Source organism: Felis catus, chromosome B4, assembly GCF_018350175.1.
Source record: "Felis catus isolate Fca126 chromosome B4, F.catus_Fca126_mat1.0, whole genome shotgun sequence".
NCBI lineage: Eukaryota > Metazoa > Chordata > Mammalia > Carnivora > Felidae > Felis > Felis catus.
In genome coordinates this window covers 53925912-53950000 of record NC_058374.1, presented here as the reverse complement: position 1 = coordinate 53950000, position 24089 = coordinate 53925912, and the positions used below count along the sequence as shown (strand labels likewise).

Below are 24089 nucleotides of genomic sequence, written 5' to 3'. Positions count from 1 at the left end.
TGTTCTATTTTGCATTATTATAAATCACAAACTATGCTCATAATATTTAAAGTTCACAAACATGAACACTTGGTTCACAAAATCTTCCTTTGGTCTTCACATTTATCTGATTTTAAAGGCTTCTAATAATTTCTTTGCAACCACTTAGGAGTGCCTCTTGTGTATTTTATTAATTATACCATCACCCACCTGTCCCTCAACACCCAGGCAGGTTTTTGTTATATTCAAGAATATCAACAGTTAATGTTTTAACTCTGCAGATGCCAGAACAAAAGTTGAACTCACCCAATAAAAGGAGTACGTAATAAAATGAGCAATAAATTTAACATTTAATTATTTGTGGGGCACACACTTAATTGTCTTACTAGGTGAAGGCACTATTATAACTCCTTTAGAATTATTACCTCATTTTACCCTCATAACAATCCTACAAAGCAGATATTATGATTCCCATTTTACAGATTGAGAAATGAGGCATGCAGAGGTTAAGTAAGACCCATGGTCTTCCACAGCTGATAAATGTAGGGGCTGGGATTCTGAAACAGGCTCTTCTCTCCTAATCACTATAGCATGTGGCCACACACTGTGTTTACCATGAGGAATTCTCTGCTAGCTGCTAACCATTCAATATCCCACTACCCACAGCAAATTTGACAGATTTTAAAGTGTTATTTCACAAATAACTTATACTTACAAGGAATCTCCCTGTATCCGATCTCCAAAGCATGAAAATAATTCATAAATTCCCTAACTGGAATTTTGAAAGCTTCAAAGAGGCCCATGTCTTCAAAAAGTCTGTATGATACCTATAAACAGAAGCACAAGCTTTATAAAACATCAAATAATTCATAGCTGGTAGAGACACCTGTTGGGAATAATAAGTCAAGTAACTATTGAAGAACTCTGTGTGTCTAGCCCTTGCAGTCCCTGACCACAAGGGGTATTTCATCTGTTTTTAAAGGTGGGGATATGCAACCAAGAAAACAACCAACTCAAACAACAGTATATACACTGCAGAAACATATCAAGGCAATCAATTGTGTGTGATATCAACTGCTAGGCAACACTACTTCCTAAATTGCTGACTGCAAAGTGCATAACATAAGCACTAACAAATGAGAAAAGGCTTTAATTTGACTAATTTTTATTGAAAAAGAAATTCCAAAGGATAAAGGATTCATAGCTGTACCTTAGAGAAGGGGAAAGAATTATGAGAGAGAAAAAGGGTTACCTTGACTAAATGTATAGAGAAACCAATTTATTCTACTGCAGTATAAATGCCATCTAAATTATTTTTTCCTCACATGTCTTCTCTTTCTCCTCCAAATATCTATTCTCCTTTCAGTTGCATTCACAGCTCTGGCGACTCAAAGTCAGTGAATACCTTTGCATGCAATTGGCATATTTGACAGGCAAATGATGGAGAAAAAAATGATAAAGGCACAGGCGGTAATGGGGAGAGAAATGGTTATTCACATGGCAGAATGGAGGACAGCACCATTTCAAGTGGCCTTACTTCGTATCACAAAGGTACAGAGTTGGTTATAACTCAGGAGACTTTATGAAAGAATTATTCATCATTTTTATTATCTGCATCTCTTCTTAAAATTGTCTTGAAATATTTCTTCCAAAGCTTTGATATATTGTTTCATAAATTTCTATCTTTTGTCATTTGACTTTAAATTTATTTAAACTTATTTAAAGGCAATGACATTCCATTTTGAAGCTTATTTAATTTGAGAGAGAGAGAGAGAGAGAGAGAGAGAGAGAGAGAGAGAGGGAGAGAAAGACAGTGGGTGAGAGGGGGAGGAGCAGAGAGAGAGGGAGACAGAGAATCCCAAGCAGGCTCCATGCTGTCAGCGCAGAGCCTGATGAGGGGCTTGAACCCATAAACCATGAGATCTTGACCCGAGCTGCAATCAAGAGTCGGATGCTAATCCAACTGAGCCACCCAGGTGCCCCTCAATGATATTCCTTTAATTATGTACTCAATGTTTACATACGTGTGTGTGTGTGTGTGTGTGTGTGTGTGTGTGTGTGTGTGTGTGTATAAAGGAATTTCTATCTAAAATAAAACAGAAGGATATAAAAAAAAAGTCTCACACATGTGCTGTCAGAAAAATACAATTTAAAGACAGACTGATTTCCCATAAATGACTGATTTACAAAAAAAGTGGTAACACTGGAATTTTCTTAAGTGATAGGTAGTTGATCAAGAGTTGCCTCGTATCAACCTTGGGAAGTTGTACTTGTGGTTTCCAGAGGCGTGAACAAGGAATGGTCAGGGTCGGGCTGGTCTCACAAAATAAACTGACTTGAGCTTTGTTTGTATGACTGCACTGGTTTCGTCTGCTTGAGGAATTTTCAAACCTGGTCCCATTTGGTTTTTATTTTAACAGTCTCTAATTGAACTATCCCCTTTTTACATTTCCTGCCCATAGATAACAGCCCACCCCAGACCCTCAAGGGACTCATGATAGTTTGCTATAGTTTGCATATCCGAAATCGCAGTACGCCTGCTATTCCTGAATAAACTCATCTTTTTGACAACTTTGAGCTTGCCTCGGTTTACTTCTTTAGGCTGGCATAACTAAAAAGGAGAGTTATTCATTCAGCATATATCTATTGAGCCCTTACCACGTTCCAGACAATTTTCTGCATATGAGGCATATATACAGGTAAACAAAACAAAGATCTCTTCCTTCAGGGAGCTTACGGTCTAGCAGGGAAGGGAAGTAAACAGCAGATATAATAAGGTATACACTATGACAAAAAGTAGTAAGTAATATGTAAAAAAAAAAGGGGGGGGCAGGGGTGGAGGACTGAGAATACCAGGGAAGCTATGGAATTTGCTTTTTTAAGTATGGTGGTTAGAGCAGACATATCCAAGGTGACATTTGAGTAAACAATTGAAGGATATGTAGACTGAAGTACACGGATATCTGAGAAAAGAGTTTTTTATACAGAGAAAAAGGCCTGTGCAAAGGCCCTGAGGTATGCTTGCTGTGCTCAAGAAAGAGCAAGAAGGCCAGCATGGCTAAAACAGAATGAATGAGGACAGGAGTAGAATTTGTGTTAGTAACAGCAGAGTGGGATTGGGCAGGATGCAATGTTGGGGGTTTGACAGCTAGACTGACCATTATAAGATTTTTACTCTAAGTGAGGTAGGGAAACCCTGGAAGAGATTAGAGCAGGGAAGTAACTTTATTTGACTTATGTTTTAAAAGCATCACCGTAGCTGCTGTTGGAAACAGATTATACCCTAGGTACATCAACTTCTATATGCTTTTCTCCACCCTGAATGGCAAGTACATTGAGGTTTTACCCTTTTTGTCTGGAACATAACATCCACACCTCCTCTCTTTAAAAATGCAACAGAGGGGCGCCTGGGTGGCACAGTCGGTTAAGCGTCCGACTTCAGCCAGGTCACGATCTCGCGGTCTGTGAGTTCGAGCCCCGCGTCAGGCTCTGGGCTGATGGCTTGGAGCCTGGAGCCTGTTTCCGATTCTGTGTCTCCCTCTCTCTCTGCCCCTGCCCCATTCATGCTCTGTCTCTCTCTGTCCCAAAAATAAATAAAAAAAACGTTGAAAAAAAAAATTTAGAAGTGCAACAGAAAGTGAAGGTTTCTGTAATATTTCAAGCTGTTTTTTTTTTTTTTAAGTTAGCTCCTCTTTACTACTGCTTTAGTCTGTACATGAGTTCTTGCTTATAAATACCTAAAGGACTTAACTATGCATGTCACTTCAGGGACCTGTCCGAGATCACACAGCTGACATTTTCAGAACCAAAATTCAAGCCAAGCCTTTTTTGGCTCCAAATTTTGTGCTCTAAACTGTGTTAGATCCTACCACCGGTATGTGAAAAGCAATGTTTTTAAGATTGTAAATAACTAAAGTTTCCCATTACTCTCTTAAACATTTGAAAGATGAATTGAAAAAATTAAGACAACAGGATATCTTAGAGTATGGTTTTAAAATAGGAGAATTTTCACTAAGATGCCATTACAAATCAACCACTAATAATTTAAACTACAAATAAAGATTCCATTAACCAGGTAAATACTGGTAACTGGAAAAAGCAAGCACTCTTCTGAAATCTGAACCATGCCCTTTTAAATTTGTTAAAGTAAATATGATAGTCATCAAAAAGGCAGTCAGTATATTGAGACTGAAAAGTCATTTCCATTGCACATATGTCTCTTTAAAAATCTTTTGAAGTGAGATTTTTTCTGTGTAGTTTCAGCCAAAAGGTGATTTCTCGGAATGTTCAAGTTAATTCATTTCAGCTGTCCCAAAAGTCTTACTAGGGTAAAAAAAAATATGCCTTTCACACAGTGAAAATTTCATGATTTTGTGCTTATAAACTCCAATCAAAGAAAAAAAATCCCATAAAGTTCTACTCAGCAAGACAAATAAAACTGCATTTTCTCAAAGTTCAATGTTTTGTAAACCGGAAAGATAAAATAGTGACGTACTAAGGATCATGTAGTTATGTATTTATTTTTGAAAGATGACTGGAAAAAAAAAAACATTAGTGAATTTGACTGCAATCTAATTGTTCATTACATCTAATTTTTCCATTGTGTACTCCTATCCAGGACTCTTACAAAACATTTTGTGGCAAAGCTGGTCAAGGGTCACATTCTCACCCCTTGTTCCCAGAAATTAAAGGGGAGCTAGGTACTTGGAACAGTATTTGCTATACTGTCACTGTAGCTAAGAAACCAACTGCTACAATAACCATTTTCCCACTGGCTCAAGCTCTCTGTTACCAGTTTGAAGACAGAATAAGTGAATGTTTTATGAGGGGCTGAGAAACAGCTGAAGGTAAACAAAAGTCAACAGTATGGATTTCCTGGGGCACCTGAGTGGCTCAGTCATTTGAGCGTCTGACTTTTGATTTCAGAGCAGGTCAGGTCATGATCTGATCTCATGGTTCCTGAGTTTGAGCCCCGGGCTCTGTACCGACAGTGCGGAACCTGTTTGGGACTCTCTCTCTCTCTCTCTCTCTCTCTCTCTCTCTCTGCCCCTCCCCTGCTCCCGCTCTCACTCTCTCTCTCTCAAAATGAATAAATAAACTTAAAAAAATAAGTATGGGTTTCAAATCACAGGTCCGATATTTACTATATAGCTAGATGAATGGGATATGCTGTTTTAAGCCTTGGTTTCCTCTTCTGAAAAACAGAGATTAAACAGAATACCTGCATCAACGTTACTGAGAGGATTAAATTGCAGAGCCTGGGGGAGTCTGTGACATACGTATCAAATACCAAACAATGTGAAATGTTCTCTTCACGGGAAACACACTGCAGTGAAAGGGAAAGCACAGTTCTGGGCCCACCGCCATCTCCTCTTGCTGTGCCATTCCAGGGGTATTTCCAGGTAAGATCCTTCCCTCAGAGGTGCAGTCTGCAAGGGGGTTCAGAAAGTGGGATACAAAATCTCCCAGGAGGAGTCCCGAGGTGTGAGGTGAAGGTGGACTGGATAAAAACAGCTGCCCTTAAAGCTGTCTTCACGATCACCTAGCATAAAAGAGGTTGCTTAGCACTGAGGAGAAGGAAAGAGAGGAGAAAATGGGCCCACTAGCTCCTAGGAAAGGTGCAAGGGCTGTCACCCTAGGCCTCACAGTGTTCACGGTTAGAAGACAGTTTAGCAGAGGCAACTACACGGTACACAGACCATATAATTATTTTGACCTTCATAAGCCATCAATCATTTTAGCACACTTTTCCGCGTAGGAAGTTGAACTGCCATTATTTTGACACATATCTAACTTCCCTACTAGTCCCTTTAAGGCACAGACCTACTTTTCCTTCTTGAAGACTAGCCTAGTACTTTGTATTTGTGGATCTGAAAAACGGAGGAAAGGCCCCTCTATCATCTTCCTTCAAACCTTCGGGGATCAGGAATCCTCACCCTGAAACTCCACACTTAAGATACTTGTTGAGAAGTCTGAAGAAAGCCTGTCTCTGACGCATGGAGTAGAGATCAGTATGACACGTGATTTCTCTTCTAGTGTTTTCCAGGGAAATGTTGGTGGCTCCAAAAATCTGGGTCTTGAATTCTACGTCTCATATTAATTTGGTGGTCCTTAGCATCTCTGCTGTGATATTTAGTCAATCTATGAGAACACACTTGAAGCATTTTACATAAGCTGATAAATATTATTGTATTAGCCCCTTTCATTGAGGGTGTGTTCTGAGAGGTGTTTGATAACAGAACAATTCCAGTGTTTTGTTTTGTTTTTTTCATTTATTGAGATCATACTCAAATTCTTAATTTCTGTGTTTTCTTTCTCCTTCAAGGACACCAATTTATATATTTTTTAATGTGGAAAGTCTTGAAAGTCGTCTAGCTTAAGGAAAATATACAAAAGTCTTGTTAACTAGCAATAGTTCATAGTCTATTTCTTGTGATACTTAATGGTGTCCTATATTAGAACAGAGAACTCTGATATGTTTCTCACAGCAATGGAAGGAAATGTGTTTCTGCACAATTTTAGGTCTTTTGGTAAGACCTAAACACTGAAATATTAAAAAAAAATTAAAAACTAGTCATTGGAAAAAATTATAGACAATAAATTACTATTTCTCACAGCAATGGAAGGAGATGTGTTTCTGCACAATATCTTACTTTTTGGTAAGACCTAACTAAACACTGAAATATTAAAAAAAATTAAAAACTAGTCATTGGAAAAAATTATAGACAATAAATTACTATTTATTATTAGGTAGCTTTCTTATCTTGAGGGCTTGTATCAAGTAGCAATAGTTCATAGTCTATTTCTTGTGATACTTAATGGTGTCTTCTATATTAGAACAGAGAACTCTGATATGTTTCTCACAGCAATGGAAGGAAATGTGTTTCTGCACAATATCTTACTTTTTGGTAAGACCTAAACACTGAAATATTAAAAAAAAATTAAAAACTAATCATTGGAAAAAAATTATAGACAATAAATTACTATTTATTATTAGGTAGTTTTCTTATCTTGAGGGCTTGTATCAGCTTTTATTTCTTTTGTCCCTGTTCCTCTCCACTGTCTTAAAAACTACGTGTTTTAATTGCACATTATGGTATTCACTCACTTGAAATTCCAACTTCTTTTGTTGACCCACTACCAAGGAATCTACAGAATGTGAGGTACTAAAATTTCCTTTCTCCACCTGAAGTCCACCACCAGTATCAAGCATGTACAGAGCTTTAACCAACCAAGGAGTTTTTTTTTTTTTTTCCTACATTTAAAGTCACACGTATGAATGCATTCCTTACCTGGCTAAGAATACGGCCACATTTTCTTCCTATTTTTTCCACCAAATCAAAAATTGGAAAATTCCAAGTATTTAGCTGCTCCATAATTGAGTCCAAGTTATCCATGACAAGAGGTTCAGGAGCAAGAACTGGTTTGTCCTATAATGAAGAAGAAAATATTTTAAGAACATGTAATTTTTTTCTACAAAGCAATTTGCGCTTTGTTCAACAACTGAGTTTACAAAAATAAATGACTTAAAACTTCAGGGTGAATGAATGATCTTAAAAAAAAAAAAAAAAGCAAGGTGAATAAGACATTGGTCCCAAAGTAAGGAGAGAAGGTCCTAATGCTGTTTCATACCATGAATTTTGCGTATTAGGTGCCTGCCTATTGCTGGTTCATATATGCCACAGAAAAAAATGGATGTTTCTTTCCTAATAGAACTGCTTTTCACCTACTATGGGATTCTTCAATAAAGACTAAAGGACTTTAGGATGCTCTGAAATTGTATATAAATTTATCTCTTTAGAAGTATATGTAAATTTTTCTGGGAGAGTTCCTGGTTTATATTGGACTTTCAAGAGAAACCCATGATGGGGGAGGAGTCAATCACCCCCTACTCGGCCAAATTTATATTATTGTTTCAAAATCAGCATTAATCCTATGATAACTGCCACATTTTTCACTATTTTTATTTAATTCATGTGATGTATGGTTTATAAAGAAACCCGCACTAAAGAAATGTAAAGACATTTTACAATATGTTCTAAATGAGGATATTCTTAAGAGTACATTTACCAAAACGTAAAAATAAAAAATGATCGTGAGGATTAGGAAACATGCAAATTACATTATCTGACAATCTCTTTAAATTAAAAGTATAAATGGTAACTCAGGTAAAATAAAAATGATAACAGCAACAATGGATAATTACATGACAGTGAACTATTTTCTACTATTTGCTGCCTCCCCAAGATTAATCAGACTCAAATGTATGCTTTTATCTTCTTTAAAAGGATCTCTATAAACACTCCAAATCAGTCATCATTAAAGGATATTTTAACAGGTAGCAAGTGTCAGTATAAATCTAGCTTAATACAATAAGGAAAATAAATATTGGCATGCTTTCTAAATAAAGGAAGTGCTAGGAAAAAGTAGCAGAAGCCCTAAGACAACTAACATATTTCACTTTTACTGATGTTTATAAAATATTTTTTTATTGGATGAAATAATTTTTTTCTATGCACTTTTAGATTTACACTTTTAGATTCTAGGATTAAACACCTGTAATCACTTGTGGACATGAATATTTATGGTTTTAATCACTAAATAATAGAATCATTAAGAGATTGATATACTTGCATAACGAAAACATATACTGACACACATAGGTATGGCTATAACACATGTGTGTTCCAAAAGAGATACATCTGTAAATCTAACGACTCAGGGATCTGTTTCTAAGTCAATTTCTGTAACAGAAGGCAATCTCTCAAGTAAATGAATGAGCACAGTGATATGGGGCTACCAGGAATATCATGGTCTCAGACGTGTAGGTGCCACAAGCCGAAGCTTTCCTTAGAGGCTCTCTCGGGCACTCGGTCTCATCTTCATTCTGTACAATATCACTGCTATCGCTGTTGTTATTGGTTTCATAATCAGAGGTAACTTGAGTAGTGTCATCTGCAATTACAAGAGAACAGATTATGATGAAACCTGCAAATGGAAAAAGGGGTCGGTCCTATGTGAGCGCATGTTCCTAAGCGAGTAGGGAAATAACTGCTTTCATGAGCTGACACACCAAGAAGGTGAGATCATGAAATGGAGAAAAGTACACATTTTTTAACCCAAGAAAATAGACAGAATTATGACCTGTGGTTTATATTACGCTCAGTAATTCTTCAGTAATAATATGTAGATCAGCAGTTTATACTTTTTACAAATCATATAACATTATGTTCCTTTTTCCTTTATGCATCCGCCAACACATTAAACCAGCAAGTAGCTGACAAAACACTAACTCCAGAATGGGCACATGGTAGAAGTTAGCTGACACCTGAGAACAAGGTGGTGTCTGTGGGACATGGCACAGTAGCATGTGCTGAAGGACTGGGGACATCTTGTGTGTCCAATCTCCATACGAAGCTGTGGCTTTCCTCCTTAGATGCCTCCTTCCACTGTCTCCCATTTCAATCAGCACAAAACTATGCTAACCAGAGGCCCATCAGGTAATGTAAACAGTCTGTAGAACATGCTTCTGGGGCAAAGACCTCGAAAGAACCTTCTCATGGCTGAACAAGCGCCTGAATGAAGTTTACTGTGTGAGTGGCCATGTGCTGGACAGCACCGAAAGCACCTTATTTGTACTAACGCCTTTAAACCTACACAATCCTGATGTGGGTTTTACAGCACATCACTGCATTACTCATATCCTTACTTTGCAGAAAGGAAATGGAGGCACAGAAGGGATAAGTAAATGGCTTAAGGCACACAGCTGGTAAATTTTGCCGCATGACTTTGAACCCATGAAATCTGACCCAACGTCCTATATTCTTTACTTTTGATAAAGCCTAGCTTTTTTTTTCTTTTATGGTTATTGCTAACATCCCTATGGAATCTTTGCTTTCTCCTAAGTTACAAATATATCTTCCTCTGTTTTCTTTCAGAACCTTTATTGTTTTAGCTTTTACATTTAGGTTTATGCTCTACCTCAGGACCATGTTTCATACGGTGTGCAGTAGGGGGTGAAATTCATTTTTTTTTTCCAACCCTCTTGGAATGCTCTGGCATCTTTGTTGAAAATTCAGTGATGGTGTAGACACGGGTCTAATTTGGGGCTTTCTGATCTATTCCATTTGACCTATTTGCTGATCCTTATTCTTGTGCCACACTATCTTGATTACTATAGTTTAAGTCTTGAAGTCAGGTAAAGTATTTCCTCTTTGTTCTCCCTTCTCAGATGCGGATATTCTAGTATTGTTGTATGCCGTCATACCTTTACTATCTAATTTTTCTGAAGTTGTTAGCGAATAATGGCTTTTGTTAGGTAGACTATTGCAATCAGGGGTATCTTATAAGACTTTTCCAAGGACCTGTCTTTCTTCCATCTTTCTCATGAAGTTTGTTCTATGTTAGAATGAGACACAGCATGAAAATACAATCGACAAGTTTCAATCTCAGAATTTGTAGAAAAAATGAAGAACACTCAAAGGCCATAGTTCTACATGAGGCCACAAAGGAGATAAGAAACTACTACCCATATTCTATCAGACTCAGTAGAGTCAAAGAATATCAGGGACATAAGGAGGGGATATTCTGAGTCTTCAGAATGCTACAATATCACAGAGAATTCTCCTTTTGAATTTTTCTTGCCTGTGTCCCTTGACATATCTGCTGAAGCAGATAATCACGAACCATTCTTGCATACCTTTATCACCCTAAACTCTGTAGTTCAGAGAAGCCATTTTTTTCCTACCATGTAGATCTTCAGCGCTAACAAAAGCAAGTCCCTAGATCTGCATCAATAAAAATAAAATAATAATTACTGTAGTGATGGCAGCAAACAGTGGGTCACTGTTGACATTACTTACAGTGACCTAGATACTATTAAGTATTTCACTTGATTTTTTTAAATTGAAGTATAGTTGACATAAAATATTGTATTAGCGTCAGGTATACAAAATAGTGATTCAATAATTATATACATTATGCAGTGCTTACCATAAGTGTAGTTACTGTACAGTTATGGTATTAGTGACAATATTCCCTTTGCTCTACCTTTCATGCTCACGACTTATTTATTTTATAACTGGAAGTCTGCACCTCGTAATTCCCTTCACCTATTTTGCCCATCCCCTTACTCTATTCCATTCTGGCAATAACATTTTTTCCCTGTAGTTATGAGTTTGTTTCTGTTTGTTTGGTTTTCAGTTTCCACATATAAATGAAATCATGTGTTATTTGTCTTTCTCTGTCTGACTTATTTCACTTGGCATAATAGCCTCTAGGTCTACCCATGTTGTCACAAATGGCAAGATTTCATTATGTTTTTATGGCTGAGTAATATTCTGTCATGTGTTAGGTTGCTTCCATACCTTGGCTGTTGTAAATAATGCTGCAGTAAACATAGGAGTGCATATATCTTTTCAAGTTAGTGTTTCCATTACATGTTTTAAGTAATTTAATTCTCACAACAATCCTGTCTGGTATGTACTGTTATCATCCACATCCACAGATGAAGGAATTGAGTCACAGAGATTACAATACAAACTAGCAGACAGTCAAATAAAGGTAAAACCAGCCTTGAATGGCTGTGTTCTTTTAACCTCTCCATAACATTGCCTCAAGAAGAAGCCTTTTTACAAGCTTATAGTGATTCTCAGCCTGTAATGGAGATCTCCAGAGAGTTCCCTAAAAGGGATGACCCTTCAGTGTCCAAGATAATATGACATTTCTATATAGTTCTACACATTATATAAAATGACTTCTAGTTTTAAAAATGCATACATTTGTGTATAGATATTGAAAACCATTTTGGATAGCTTTGCATCAAAATTTTACCCACGATTAGCTCTTAGGTAGTAGGACTATGGATGATTTTGTCTTCCTTCACTATCTTTTTAAATTTGTTATCTAAAAAATCGGAAATATATGTTACCTTTTTGATCAGAGGAAAAAAAAAAAGTAAAGTGATTTCCATTTTAAGCAAAAGAATCCAAACAAAGAATTACCCGTTCTGCTTGGTGTCCGAATGGCGGCACTGCTTCTCTCCAGGGGCACAGCAGCAGGGGTCCCTTGGGGATATGGCCTGCCACAGCTGAGAAATATTGGAACAGCTGTAAGTATATTCTTTCTTTTCAAAAAGTCACAGGCATACACCATCTATGTACACATGAAGGGCAATAATAATCAAATCTTTCTATCTTCCACTTATTTGATAGAAAACCTCATTTTGCTTTATATACAGATGCTGATATGCTGATATACTGTTTTCTTTTTTGTGAGAATGTCATCAATACAAATGATCAGAAACTCCACTCAACGCTCATCTTCCTCTATAGTCTAGACCATAGTTGAGGTGAAACTACTGGCAAAATTGTTATGTTATTTAGAGAATCCTGGGATTGTCTGCTACCTATTTATAATAATGATTTTGGAGGTGCTGATGCACATTTAGTTAAAAAATATGTTTCCCAGTGGAATCCCTTTGTATCTGCTTAAAATCCTCATTATTAGATTTATTTCTGTGGATTAAGAGACATTTTATGCCCAAGGAGCCCTTTAAGAAAAGATTGCATATGTGAAAATAGAATGCTAGTATGTTAACTTTTTGTCACAAAATAAAAATTAATTTTTTAAAATATTGACCGGTCACTGTTAAGGCCCTAAGGAAATGAAGAAAGTAGAGATACATTTTGATGAAGAGTGAATGTAAAACTGACTATCACAGAACACTAGTTGAGAAAAACAGGCCAAAGGGGTATGTTGTGAGTAACCTAGAAAAAGGAAAATACTTGAGAGACTGGACTCTTTAACAGAGGACTTTGGAGAATGTAGGACACTTACTTTCTCAACACTTTTGACTGTTTCATAAATTAAAAAGCAACCCCACAAATGGTTGGGCAAGTTTCTTCTCTTACTTATCTTGTTTAGAAACTCCATGGTTAGATTTTAATTCTGCCTTTTGCTTATGGGTTCTTTTCTTCTGCCTAATACTACAAATGGTCTTGGACGGTTTTGTTTGTTATTTAACCACAGATTATTCACTCTAAAAGGAAAAGAAATGAAATGGTTCATAATTTAATATATTAAACGTCTCATCACTTTTCTTTCCCCTGAATTGTGCTGAGATATGTGTTGTGGAGATAAGCATTTTTCTAGGTAGAGAATATTTTCATCCTAAGTAAATTCATTTTCAAGCCTTAAATGTAAGTGGAAAAGCGTCACATGTGAAATATTTCTAATTATGAAATCCCATCACTTTGATTTAGGGAATCAAAAGAAAATGACTGGACCAAAGTGGGGGAAAAAACAGACACAAATGATGGGCTTACATTCTTGGGTGACACTTGGTAGATGCCGGGTTTATTAGTTTAAAAATTTTCATTGCAAGATAATACTTAAAAGGAACACTTAAATTAGTAGTCCAAATATACTACCTCTTATGCCAAAAAAATGGCTAGTTGCGTAGACATTACAGCAGCCAAAAGACGGATTCAATGCCAAACCCTTCGAGTTCAGCAGGGGAAACCACAATAATTAGTCGTGTGTTTCTGGAGCTCTCTGTGCCTACATGGGTGGTTGCCTTGAAGGCAATAATAGAACATGGTTTGAATTACAGATTTATAAAGCCCAAACAAATAAAAGACACACTACTGGATTTATAAACATTACTGAAAAAGCAGGCAGTGAAATTGTCTTGTTTTTCTCCAAAACCTCTTTTATAAAAATCCCATTAACATTCTTCCTGCTAAATTCACAAAAAAGACTGTGATGAGAAGAGCTGTGTGAGTGGTAGATCAGAACATCTCTGCTTTCTTTAGGCAACTTATTTCCCACAAGTCTGAAGCCCGCAGTGGGAGAGTCTCCCTAGAAATGCTGGAAGCAGATGTCCTTGATGGTGATTACTCCACTGAGCTTTGTCTTGGCTTAGGATGCATACCACAAAAACATGTTTCTTAAGGATGTTCCATCAAACACTAGCTCCATGGGAAATTACTGTGTGTTCACCTAAAGGAACTGGTTATGTTGTCAGATATATTCAGGAAATGCTAGATGAGACAAAAATCAAGAGGTTTCTTTTTGCAGGACTTCTCAGAGCTTTTAATAAAGTGATGTGTGTTGTGAATCGCTGAGGGAAATATATATGATAGGTCTGTTTTACCACAGATCATGCTTTGTGTGTGGGGAGGTGGGGGGAAAGATGGGATTAATATTCCACATAAATTATTTCATTAAAAAAGCTGTCATAGAGAGGGTAACAGAATAACTTTTGGATGGTAAAATAACTTTTTACTCTGACCCTGGACCAGGAAACTAACAAAAATGATTTCCCTTTAAAAATATTTGTAAAGAGAAAAGAATATAGTTTTTGAATAAATGATCAGAAAATGAAACGTGTGAAGCTTAAATCTGGGTCTGTGAACCACCAGGTGATAGTTAACTATCAATATGTAAGTCATTTATGCAAATGGTTATCCTCAGTAACCTTAGAAAAGAAATAACACTCTCATGATTATACTTAGTTTAAAAACACTCAACTTTTGTAGTTAAAAGAATACTGTAATGCTTTAAAACCAGTTCTTCAAGTTGAAGCTATTTCTAGAGAACAATAATATTACTATATCAGTAAGAGAAGGTATTTCCTTCTCAGGACAATGTTGGCAAAATAACTACTCTCACCATGCTAGGCCTTTTTTTCTTATCCTCTGTGACAAGACATGACTTCTTATTTCTAATTCTATTTAAAAATGATAGAGCAGTACAAACTGATTGCTTAATTGCATTCAGAGACCCATTTGGTCCAACTGTAACGTGTCATGTGTTATTTGCATATTTTCAAAGTGGGAATTGCATGCTTAAGATAAAATACCCTTAAAATCAATATAAAATCCTCCCTGGATATAAAAATATTCCAACACATGGGGCGCCTGGATGCCTCGGTTGGGTGTCCGACTTCAGCTCAGGTCATGATCTCACGGTTCATGGGTTCGAGCCCTGTGTTGGGTTCTGTGCTGGCAGCTCGGAGCCTGGAGCCTGCTTCAGATTCTGTGTCTTCCTCTCTCTACCCCTCCCCCCCCCTCTCAAAAATCAATAAACATTAAAAAAATTTTTGAAAATTCCAACACAACATCCTATTATACTAAATGACTTGATACAATTTTTTACTTACAGGTTTTATGCATTCTCCATCAGTAAGCAGAGGAAATATACAACTAATTATTTTATATCATCTCCAAAGTTTAGCTGTATGGACTGTATGGACTCTAAGCTTTATGTTAACAGACAACCACAAAAAAAATTAAGTTTCTATTCAACATAAAATACATTATCTTCTACTTTTCCTGTCCATTGCTTTGTCAAACCTCCACATAGCTATGTGGACTGGAGGTAAGTGTTCCTAAGAAGAAAACTAGTATTCGTTTTCTGAGGAGTTAAACTCTAGTTAACACGATAAAATCCTTACCTGCTACATATAACAGGTGGAGGGAGGATCTGAGGAGATAGGTCAGGGGCACTCTGAGTATAAGTTAATGCCCTGTGAGAACTTAGGCCCTGTTTGGCAGCTGTGTTGGCAGATTCTGGAAACTGCACTGCAGAAATTTTGCTGACTGGGCTGCTGGCGGGGGTCCCTTGGGGAGGTGAGGAACAGGGCGACGAAAGAGGTGAAATTTTAGCTAGGGCACCTAGAAAGACAAAGATTTATTAAACCACTAAATAATCTTTTTGGAAATTAGAAACTGCAGCTCTTACGCTTCACTTTAGACCCCCTTTCACTCCATCAGGATCACGTGAGCACTCAGGCCATGGGGCTTGCCCTCTCTGCACACCACCATCTGGAGACAAGGTGTATAGTGGGGTGTCTCCATGGCATGAAACGGGAAGACTGGATCATCATGAAAAGATCAGTGGCAATGTTGGCAAGTTGAGCTAAAGCCTTGGTGTCCTGGAGTAACTTCAGGACAGAAGGATATTATTTTCTCCTCCCATCTTTGTTTCTTCTTGTCATTCTGACATAATAATTAAAATTTCCTCGTGTGTTTACCTTCTCTAAGGTTGAGAAATTTTTAGCAGTAACAGGATCTGCTATTGTTTTAAACATTAACTTATCTGGAGCAGAGTTTGGCAGGTATCCGATGCTTAAAATTCGTAAATAAAGAAGATATATTTTTGAGAGGCAATTAACTTTATTAACCATCAACATTTTTAGTGAACCTACGTTATTGGTGTGAGACAGAACTCTGATCAGAAGAGTATCTGTAGAAAACATTTAAAAATGTAATATGATCCATTTCAGATGAAACAAAAGGACTAAAGCCTAAATTTTAAGTGTTGATATCTGTGCCAAAGTGCGTTTACTCTTGATTGTGAAAACTGTACAGAAAACTGGCTTAGATTTCAAAGTGCTGATACTTGAGTACAGGGACGAGATCTTTTGAAGTTCCATTCTCCCAAACACAGAGAAGGCAGCCTGCACTGAAAACTGAAGAGAGAACTATCTTCTGAACAGCCATCTGCTTACTGTTTTCCAGCATTTTATGGCTGAACAACCTACTGTAAGGCAAATGAAATGAAATCTTGAGTTGTTTTCTATTTCTCACCACTCAAGGGAAACACACAACAGGCAGCTCTCACATCATTGACTAATATGTGTGGGGAACTCGCGGCCGGCTTAGTTTGCTTCCAACGTCCAGTTCTCTCACCCGAAGATTTTTGGGTCCATTGAAAGTAATATTAAGCTTGCTGAAAGGCTTTTGTAATTTTCACATCTCTTGTTGGCATCATTATTTCTTTTGTTTTGTTATACCAGAGGAGAAACTGTGCTCTTCCTTTGATAAATGTGGAAGCTAGGAGCCCCTCCTATCCTCCTACTCCTTTCAAATATTTCTGTTGTTGCTTTTTTAAGTTCATTTATTTATTTTCGAGAGAAAGAGAGAGCACAAATGGGGGAGAAGCAGAGAGAGAGGGACAGGGTGAGAATCCCAAGCAGGTACCATGCTGTCAGTGCAGAGCTGGACTCGGGGCAAGATCCCACAAACCGTGAGATCATGACCTGAGCCAAAATCAAGAGTGACATGCTTAACCCCTTAACCGACTGAGCGACCCAGGCACCTCTCTATTATTGATACTTGATCAGTAGATTAATCACTTGCCTTCATAGGTAAAGAAATCATCCAGACTCAGGTTAAATAACCTTCCCATGGTCACAGTACTAATGAGCAGGAGAATATGGAGTGAGTGCAGCTGTTCTTAGTAAAATGTGGTTTTAGCCCATACTTCTATCAGAGGCTGTCCGAGGAGGAAGAAGAATCCATGATCTGCTAGACAGCATCTGTACTGCACTTAACAACATGCCTAAGGGTTTTTATACTGACTTCTATGTCTTTGGAAAAGATTTAGCTATTTTACCAAAGACACTGACAAACCTACACAACATATAATCTCCTAAACAAACAAAACAAAAACTTCACTTAAGTCTTAGAGTTTCCCAACAAATCTATCATTGTGTGCAACAACTGGGTTATAGGTGTCCTGTGAAGTACTAGGGCTGTAAATTTTTTTAAATAAGATTTTATTTGTAGCTTTCAGAATAAATTTAATTTTTAATATTATTTCTAATATTTTGTAATGATATTGTATTATATTTTTATAAAACAAGGGAAATAAAATTTTCACCAAGCTCTAAATCCTTTCCCCTTTCTCCACTGCTGTCTGTGGAACACTACTGTATTCACACGTTGTATCACATATAACACATCATATATACAGATCATACATCATATGCTCTGATGTAAAAAGGTTGGAAACGGCTAGTTTAATTTAGACTATTTGTTAGATTATGGCCATCTTCAGATAATCTTAGAAAAGCAGGGTAAACATAAGGAGCGGGATGGAGGTATGATGTTGTATAAAGAAAGTGTCTGCACAGAGAAATTGTGTGTCCTGTTCCAGAGACTAAGGATGAAGTAGCCAACAACAACAACAACAACAACAAAATCCCAGCTCTTGTGGAGCTTCCACTCTCTTGGAAAAGACAGAACCTCAAAAAAAAAAAAAAAAGAGGTGTAAGAGGTGGGGAAAGGAAGAGAAAAGAAAAAGAAGAAGGAGAGGAGGAGGGATTAAAATAAAAGAAACTCCGGTAGTTTTCAGTGATATAAAGAAAAATTATGCAGAAAACATAGAACAAAGAACAGAAATTCAGAAATGTTCTAGGGTAAAATTTGAACAGAGGCCTGGTGCAGTAAGGAAGACATTTAGACAGTACTGGGGGAAGCATGTTTCAGAAAGAGGACCCTACCTAGGAGAAGTCAGAAGGTCAGTTGGGAGGTCAGTGTGGAAGGGAAAGCAGCTTAGTGAAGGGGAAGGAGGAGCAGGGGACAGGGAACATGTTCAGAGAATCTGCCAGGCAAGACTGTAGAGGGTTGATAGGCCAAGGCAAGATTTTAACTGCTATATTTTGGAAAAAAAAAAAAAAAGACTTCTGACAGGCACTGCTTTAGGCAATTCTTTAATTATTTTGATAGTTAATTGCGACTTTTTGAGTTTTCCACCATTTTTTTTAATCGAGTCAATGGGAGTAGTGCCATATGTGTCTTAATACAACATATTTTCTAAGGGAAATTTATGAGAAGAGTGATCTTTTTCATTGCAAATTCTTTATAGCTGCCAGCTGAGATTCTCAGAGAAATGCAATTCCCTCTTAAATACAAATTTAACAATCCACTCAATGATTAGAGTTCTTGGAACTCAAGGATTGACTAAATTTAAACAAACAGCAGACCTTAAGACTCCAAACTTACTGCCTGGGATGAAATTTAAAATAAACCTTGTAAGAGAGGAAAAGCACGTTGCTTCTGTAGTACTGTTAGTCTACATATTTTGAACACTTCTGACAAGTACAAGCCCTGGCAACAACCATGAAAAGAGGGATATTTGCCTTCAGTCACAAAGATGGCAACATAGGATGTTCCCAACTTAGCTCTCCCTCGCAAGAACAACCAACAACTACTCAATAAAAAACACCACTGAGAGAGTCCTAGAATGTGGGGGTGAGGCTGAAGCATTCCCTCTGCACCACAGAGATCAAGACAGACTGCATTAGAAGGGTAAGAAAAGAAGCTACAGGATGACCACACTGCTCTAACCCCAGCAAGCACAATAATGCACAAAGTCTCCCCAGAGATTCTGGTTCCTCCTGCAGGAAAAGACAACCCAAGTGGATAACGAGCACCCCTCCCAGAGTTGTACGTTGCTCTGTGGGAGTCCCTATTCTGATCTGTACCATGGCGATGGCAGGGGAATCTGTGAGGCTCAACCACTGGGAATCGGACTGTGATATGTAAGGGGGGTAGGGGTTTGCAACAGCTAGGACATGGATCTTGGCAGATCAAGTTCATACAAGCAATGCCCAAATAGTAATCTTGACCAGCAGCTTTGCTCAGCTGCAGAACCAAGCTGGGGGCACACACAGATCAGTGAACTTGGTGGGTGCAGATGTGCCTGATTCAGATTCTTAAGCAAGGAGTTTTGTCAGCTCTAAAGCTCAGTATGTCCATACCCAGGCAAGGAAGTGAGTCATAGTCTCCTCCACTGTGGGGAGTGTCTCCCAGCCCCATCTGATCAAAAGGATTGGTGACAATTCCCAGAGGCAGTGAGGTCCGGTGGCACTTGAGCCAAGAGGTGCAAGGGCAGTGTGGAATACCCCGAGAGCAAAGCCAGTGCTGGGTGTGGAGTGTTCCCATGCTATGCACAGGCAGGGAGATTCATTCATAGCTAAGCCTGAGGGTGACTCCTAGCCACTCTCAACCTGAGAGCCTGTTTGGGAAACTGAAAATAGCTGGAATGACACCTCCCCCTCCTGCCCTGAGACAGTCCTACTCACTGTAGAGAGTGTCTTATCCCCAGCTGACCAACTCTTGGAAGCTGTGTGGTCCAGCATCACTGGAGCTGACACATGGGCAGGGAGAACAGACAGCTTTCAGAACAAAGCCAGTGGCCCTGCTTGGTCGGGGAACATGAGATGTGGTACCGCTTGAGTTAAGACAATAAACAAAGAGCTTTGTAGGCTTTAGAGCTGCTTCTCCTGCTGTGCCCAAGCAGAGAATCTAAGTTTTTAGTCCTACTCGTTGCTAAATACAACCTATAGCCTGTCTGACCAGGGGTCTAAATAGAGCACACGGGAAGCTGCATAACCCATCAATAGCCTTACATACAGTGGCTCTTGAACAGAGAGCACAGCCTGTGGGTTCCCCCATCTGCAGAGCAAAACTGATGACCTTACCTAACCAGAGCATTCAATGTACACTCTGGCCTGATTCATGTCCCCAAACAACAAGCTGCATAGGTCCTGGGTCCCTGCTAGGGTCCCTGTCATAGTCTATTACTGTATATAATAGCAGTCCTGACCATCTACTAAGCCTGACCAGAGAATCAATGCATTGTGGAGCCCATACTACAGCCTCATTTACGTAGGGGACCAAGCCAACAGTCCTATCCAATTATTATCAGCCAGTGGCACACTCCCTCATTCCCAACCGCAGAGCTTGAACAGTTGTTTCACTCCAAAATAGACCACAATAGCAGGTCCTACCTGCCCAAAGACATTACCAGGAGACAACCCAGAGACAAACTGAGCTGACTGGTGAAAATTGTCTCTGTAGAGCAAACCTGCAAAGTCTGGAAAAGAAGCTCAGTTACTCAAATGCATAGATACCAACCTAAGAAATCAAGGATCACAAAAACATCAGGTAAATATGACACCACTAACATAAACTAATAAAGCTCCAATAACTAATCCTAAAGAAATGAAGATCTATGAACTGTTTGACAAATAATTCAGAATAACCCTCTTAAAGAAGTATAGTAAATTACAAGAAAACAGACAACTAGACAAAATTAGGAAAGCAATGCAAACAAAAAGAGAAGTCTGACAAGGAAATAGCAACCATCAAAACAAACCCAAAACCAAATGAACAAAAACCAAACAGAAATCCAAATTTTAAAGATAGAATAACTGAACTGAAGAACTTAATAGAGAGTTTCAAAAGTACATTTGGCCATGAAGAAGAAGGAATCAATGATCAGGAGAGTAGAACATTGCAAATTACACAGTCAGAGGACCAAAAGGAAAAGAGAATGAAAAAGAGTGAAAAATGCCTATGGGGATTATGGGGATACAATGAAAGGAAATGATATTTGTGTTATGGGAATTCCAGAATAAGAAAGGAAACAGATGGGACAGAAAGTATATTTAAAGCACCAATGGCTGGAAACTTCCCAAATCTGGGGAAAGAGATGGCCATCCAGATCCACGAGGTCCCAAAGACCCCTAAAAAGTTCAACCAAAATAGGGCTACACCAAGACAAATTACAATCAAAGTATCAAAAGTCAAAGACAAAGAATTTTAAGAGCAGCAAGAGAAAAGAGAGTTTGTATATATAAAAGAACTCCCATAAGATTATGGGCAGATTTTTCAACAGCACTTTTCAGGCCAGGATAAAATGGGATGATATATTTGGAATACTGAAAGAAAATAACTGTCAACCAAGAATTCTATACCTGATGAAGTTCTCCTTCAGAAACAAAGTAAGGATTAAAGACTCCCAAACAGACAAAAGCTGGGGGACTTCATTACCATCAGACCTGCTTTGTAAGAAATGCTAAGTACATCTTGACTGGAAGTAAAAGAATGGTAATTAACTTCATAAAAAGGTAGTGTAAATCTCACTGATAATGACAAATATAAACTCATAGATTCTGCAATATGGTAACAGTGGAGCACAATTCACTTACAGCTCTTCTTTAAAAGTTAAAAAAATGTAAAAATAAGCATAACTACAATAATCTGTTATTAGTTATGCAACATAAATTATGTGTAAATTATAATAGCAATATAATAATCTTAGATGTGAGGGAGAGAAGAACTCAAAGTGTAAAGTTTATGGATTATATTGAAGCTAAGTTGTTATCAGTTTAAAATACCACAATTAGGGGGCACCTTGGGTGCCTCAGTCAGTTAAGTGTCTGACTCTAGGCTTCAGCTCAGGTCATGATCTCACCCTGCGTGGGGCTCTGTGCTGATGGCACGGAGCCTGCTTGGGATTCTCTCTCTCCTTCTCACTCTGTCCCTCACCTCAAAATAAATGAAAAAACTTTAAAAATAATAAAATGAAATGGAATTAATAAAATTAAAATAAAATAAAATAAAAATAAAACATGGCATTTTAAGTTTAAGATACTGTATGTGTCATGGTAACCACAAGGGAAAAGCCTTTAATAATTACACAAAAAAATATGCTGGAGAAATGAAAGCATACAGATATCAAAAGACATTAAAATATAAAAATAAACAGCAGGCAAGGAAAAAATAAACAACAGACCTACAGAATAGCCAGAAAACAATTAACAAAATGGCAATAGTAAGTCCCTACCTATCAATAAATACTTTAAATGGAAACAGATTAAGTTTTCCAATTAAAAGACACAGAATGGCCAACTGGTGAAAAAAACATGATTCAACAACACATTGCCTTAAAGATACTCACTTTAACCTTAAAGGCACAGTAGACTGAGAGGGAAGGAAAAAGACCATTCAAGAAAATGGGTAACCCAGAAAAAACGGAGTAGCAATACTTTTTTCAGACAAAATAGACTTTGAACTAAAACTAGTAAAAACAAAGAACATTATTTATAATGTTACAGCATTATTTATAATGTTACAGCATATGTCTTTACAGCAAGAAGACATAACAATTATAAAATATTTATGCAACCAACATTGGAGCACCTAAATACATAAAGCAAAAACTAACAGAGCTACAAGAAGAAATATAGTAATAGCTGGGAACTTTAATACCTGACTGTCCACAATACATGGATCAGCCAGAGAGAGAATCAGTTAGGAAACAGCAAATTTGCACAACTATAGACCAAATGGACCCAAAAGACTAATAATAGAATAATCTACCCAAAGCAGAATACACATTTATTTCAAGCACACATAGAACATTTTCTAGGATAGACCATATGTTAGGCCGCAAAACAAGTCTTAGCAAATTCAAGAAGACTGAAATCAGGGGCACTTGGGTGGCTCAATCAGTTAAGCATCTGACTTCAACTCAGTTCATGATCTCGTGGTTTGAGTTCCAACCTAGATTAGGCTCTGTGCTCACAGTTTCGAGCCTAGAGCCTGCTTCAGATTCTGTGTCTCCCTCTCTCTCTGCTCCTCCCCTGCTCACTTTCCCTCTCTCTCAAAAATAAATAAACATAAAAAAATTTAAAAAAAGAAAGAAGATTGAAATCATACCAAGTACCTTCGCTAACTACAATGGCACAAATCTAGAAATCAGTAACAAGATGAAAACTGTAAAAATTCACAAACCCATGGAAATCAAACAATACCTTCCTGAACTAACGGATCAAAGAAATTAAAAGGAATTTAAAAAGTGTCTTAAGACAAATGGAAAGACAACACATCAGAAACTGTGGGATGCAGCAAAAGCAGTTCTGGTAGGAAAGTTCATAGCACAAATGCCTACATTAAGAAGAAAGATCCCAAAAAACAAGTTAAAATCTACATCTTAAGAACTAGATAAAGAAGAACAACTTGAACTCAGAGTTGGCAGAATAAAAGGAATAATAAAGAGTAGAGCAGAAATAAATGAAATAGAAAAAGAAAAACCACAGAGTAGATTAACCAAGCTAAGAGTTGGTTCTCTGCAAAGATAAACAACACTGACAAACCCTTAGCTAAAAGAAGCAAGGGAAAAAGAGAAAGGGCCCAAATTAACAAAATATAAATGAAAAAGGAGACAATACAATGAATACCACAGAAATTCAAAGGATCAAAAGAGGCTACTACAAATAACTATATACCAACAAGCTGGACAACCTAGAAGAAATGGAAAAATTCTTAGAAACCTATAATTTACCAAGACCAAAGCAGGAAGAAACAAAGTCTGAACACGTTAATTACTAGTAAGAAGGTTGAATCAGTAATCAATCTTCCCAATGAAGAAAAGCCAGATGGTCTCTCTCGTAAATTTTACCAAATATTTAAAGATTAGCACCAATTCTTTTCAAACTCTTCCAAAAAATATTGAAAACAAGTAAAAACTCT

The 24089-nt window shown here is 37.5% G+C and overlaps 1 protein-coding gene across 3 annotated transcripts in view; it reads right to left on the bottom strand.

The window, feature by feature from the left end:
* PDE3A (phosphodiesterase 3A) overlaps positions 1 to 24089 on the bottom strand; it is a 537920-nt gene that overhangs the window by 26818 nt on the left and 487013 nt on the right. For all 3 annotated transcript variants that reach the window (XM_045061473.1, XM_019834634.3, XM_045061472.1), the window contains 5 exons: positions 15437 to 15656; positions 11982 to 12067; positions 8780 to 8934; positions 7272 to 7409; positions 695 to 806 (listed from right to left, as the gene is read on the bottom strand). In XM_045061473.1, coding sequence (XP_044917408.1) covers positions 695 to 806; positions 7272 to 7409; positions 8780 to 8934; positions 11982 to 12067; positions 15437 to 15656 — 711 coding nt within the window. The remainder of the gene's footprint in view (positions 1 to 694; positions 807 to 7271; positions 7410 to 8779; positions 8935 to 11981; positions 12068 to 15436; positions 15657 to 24089) is intronic.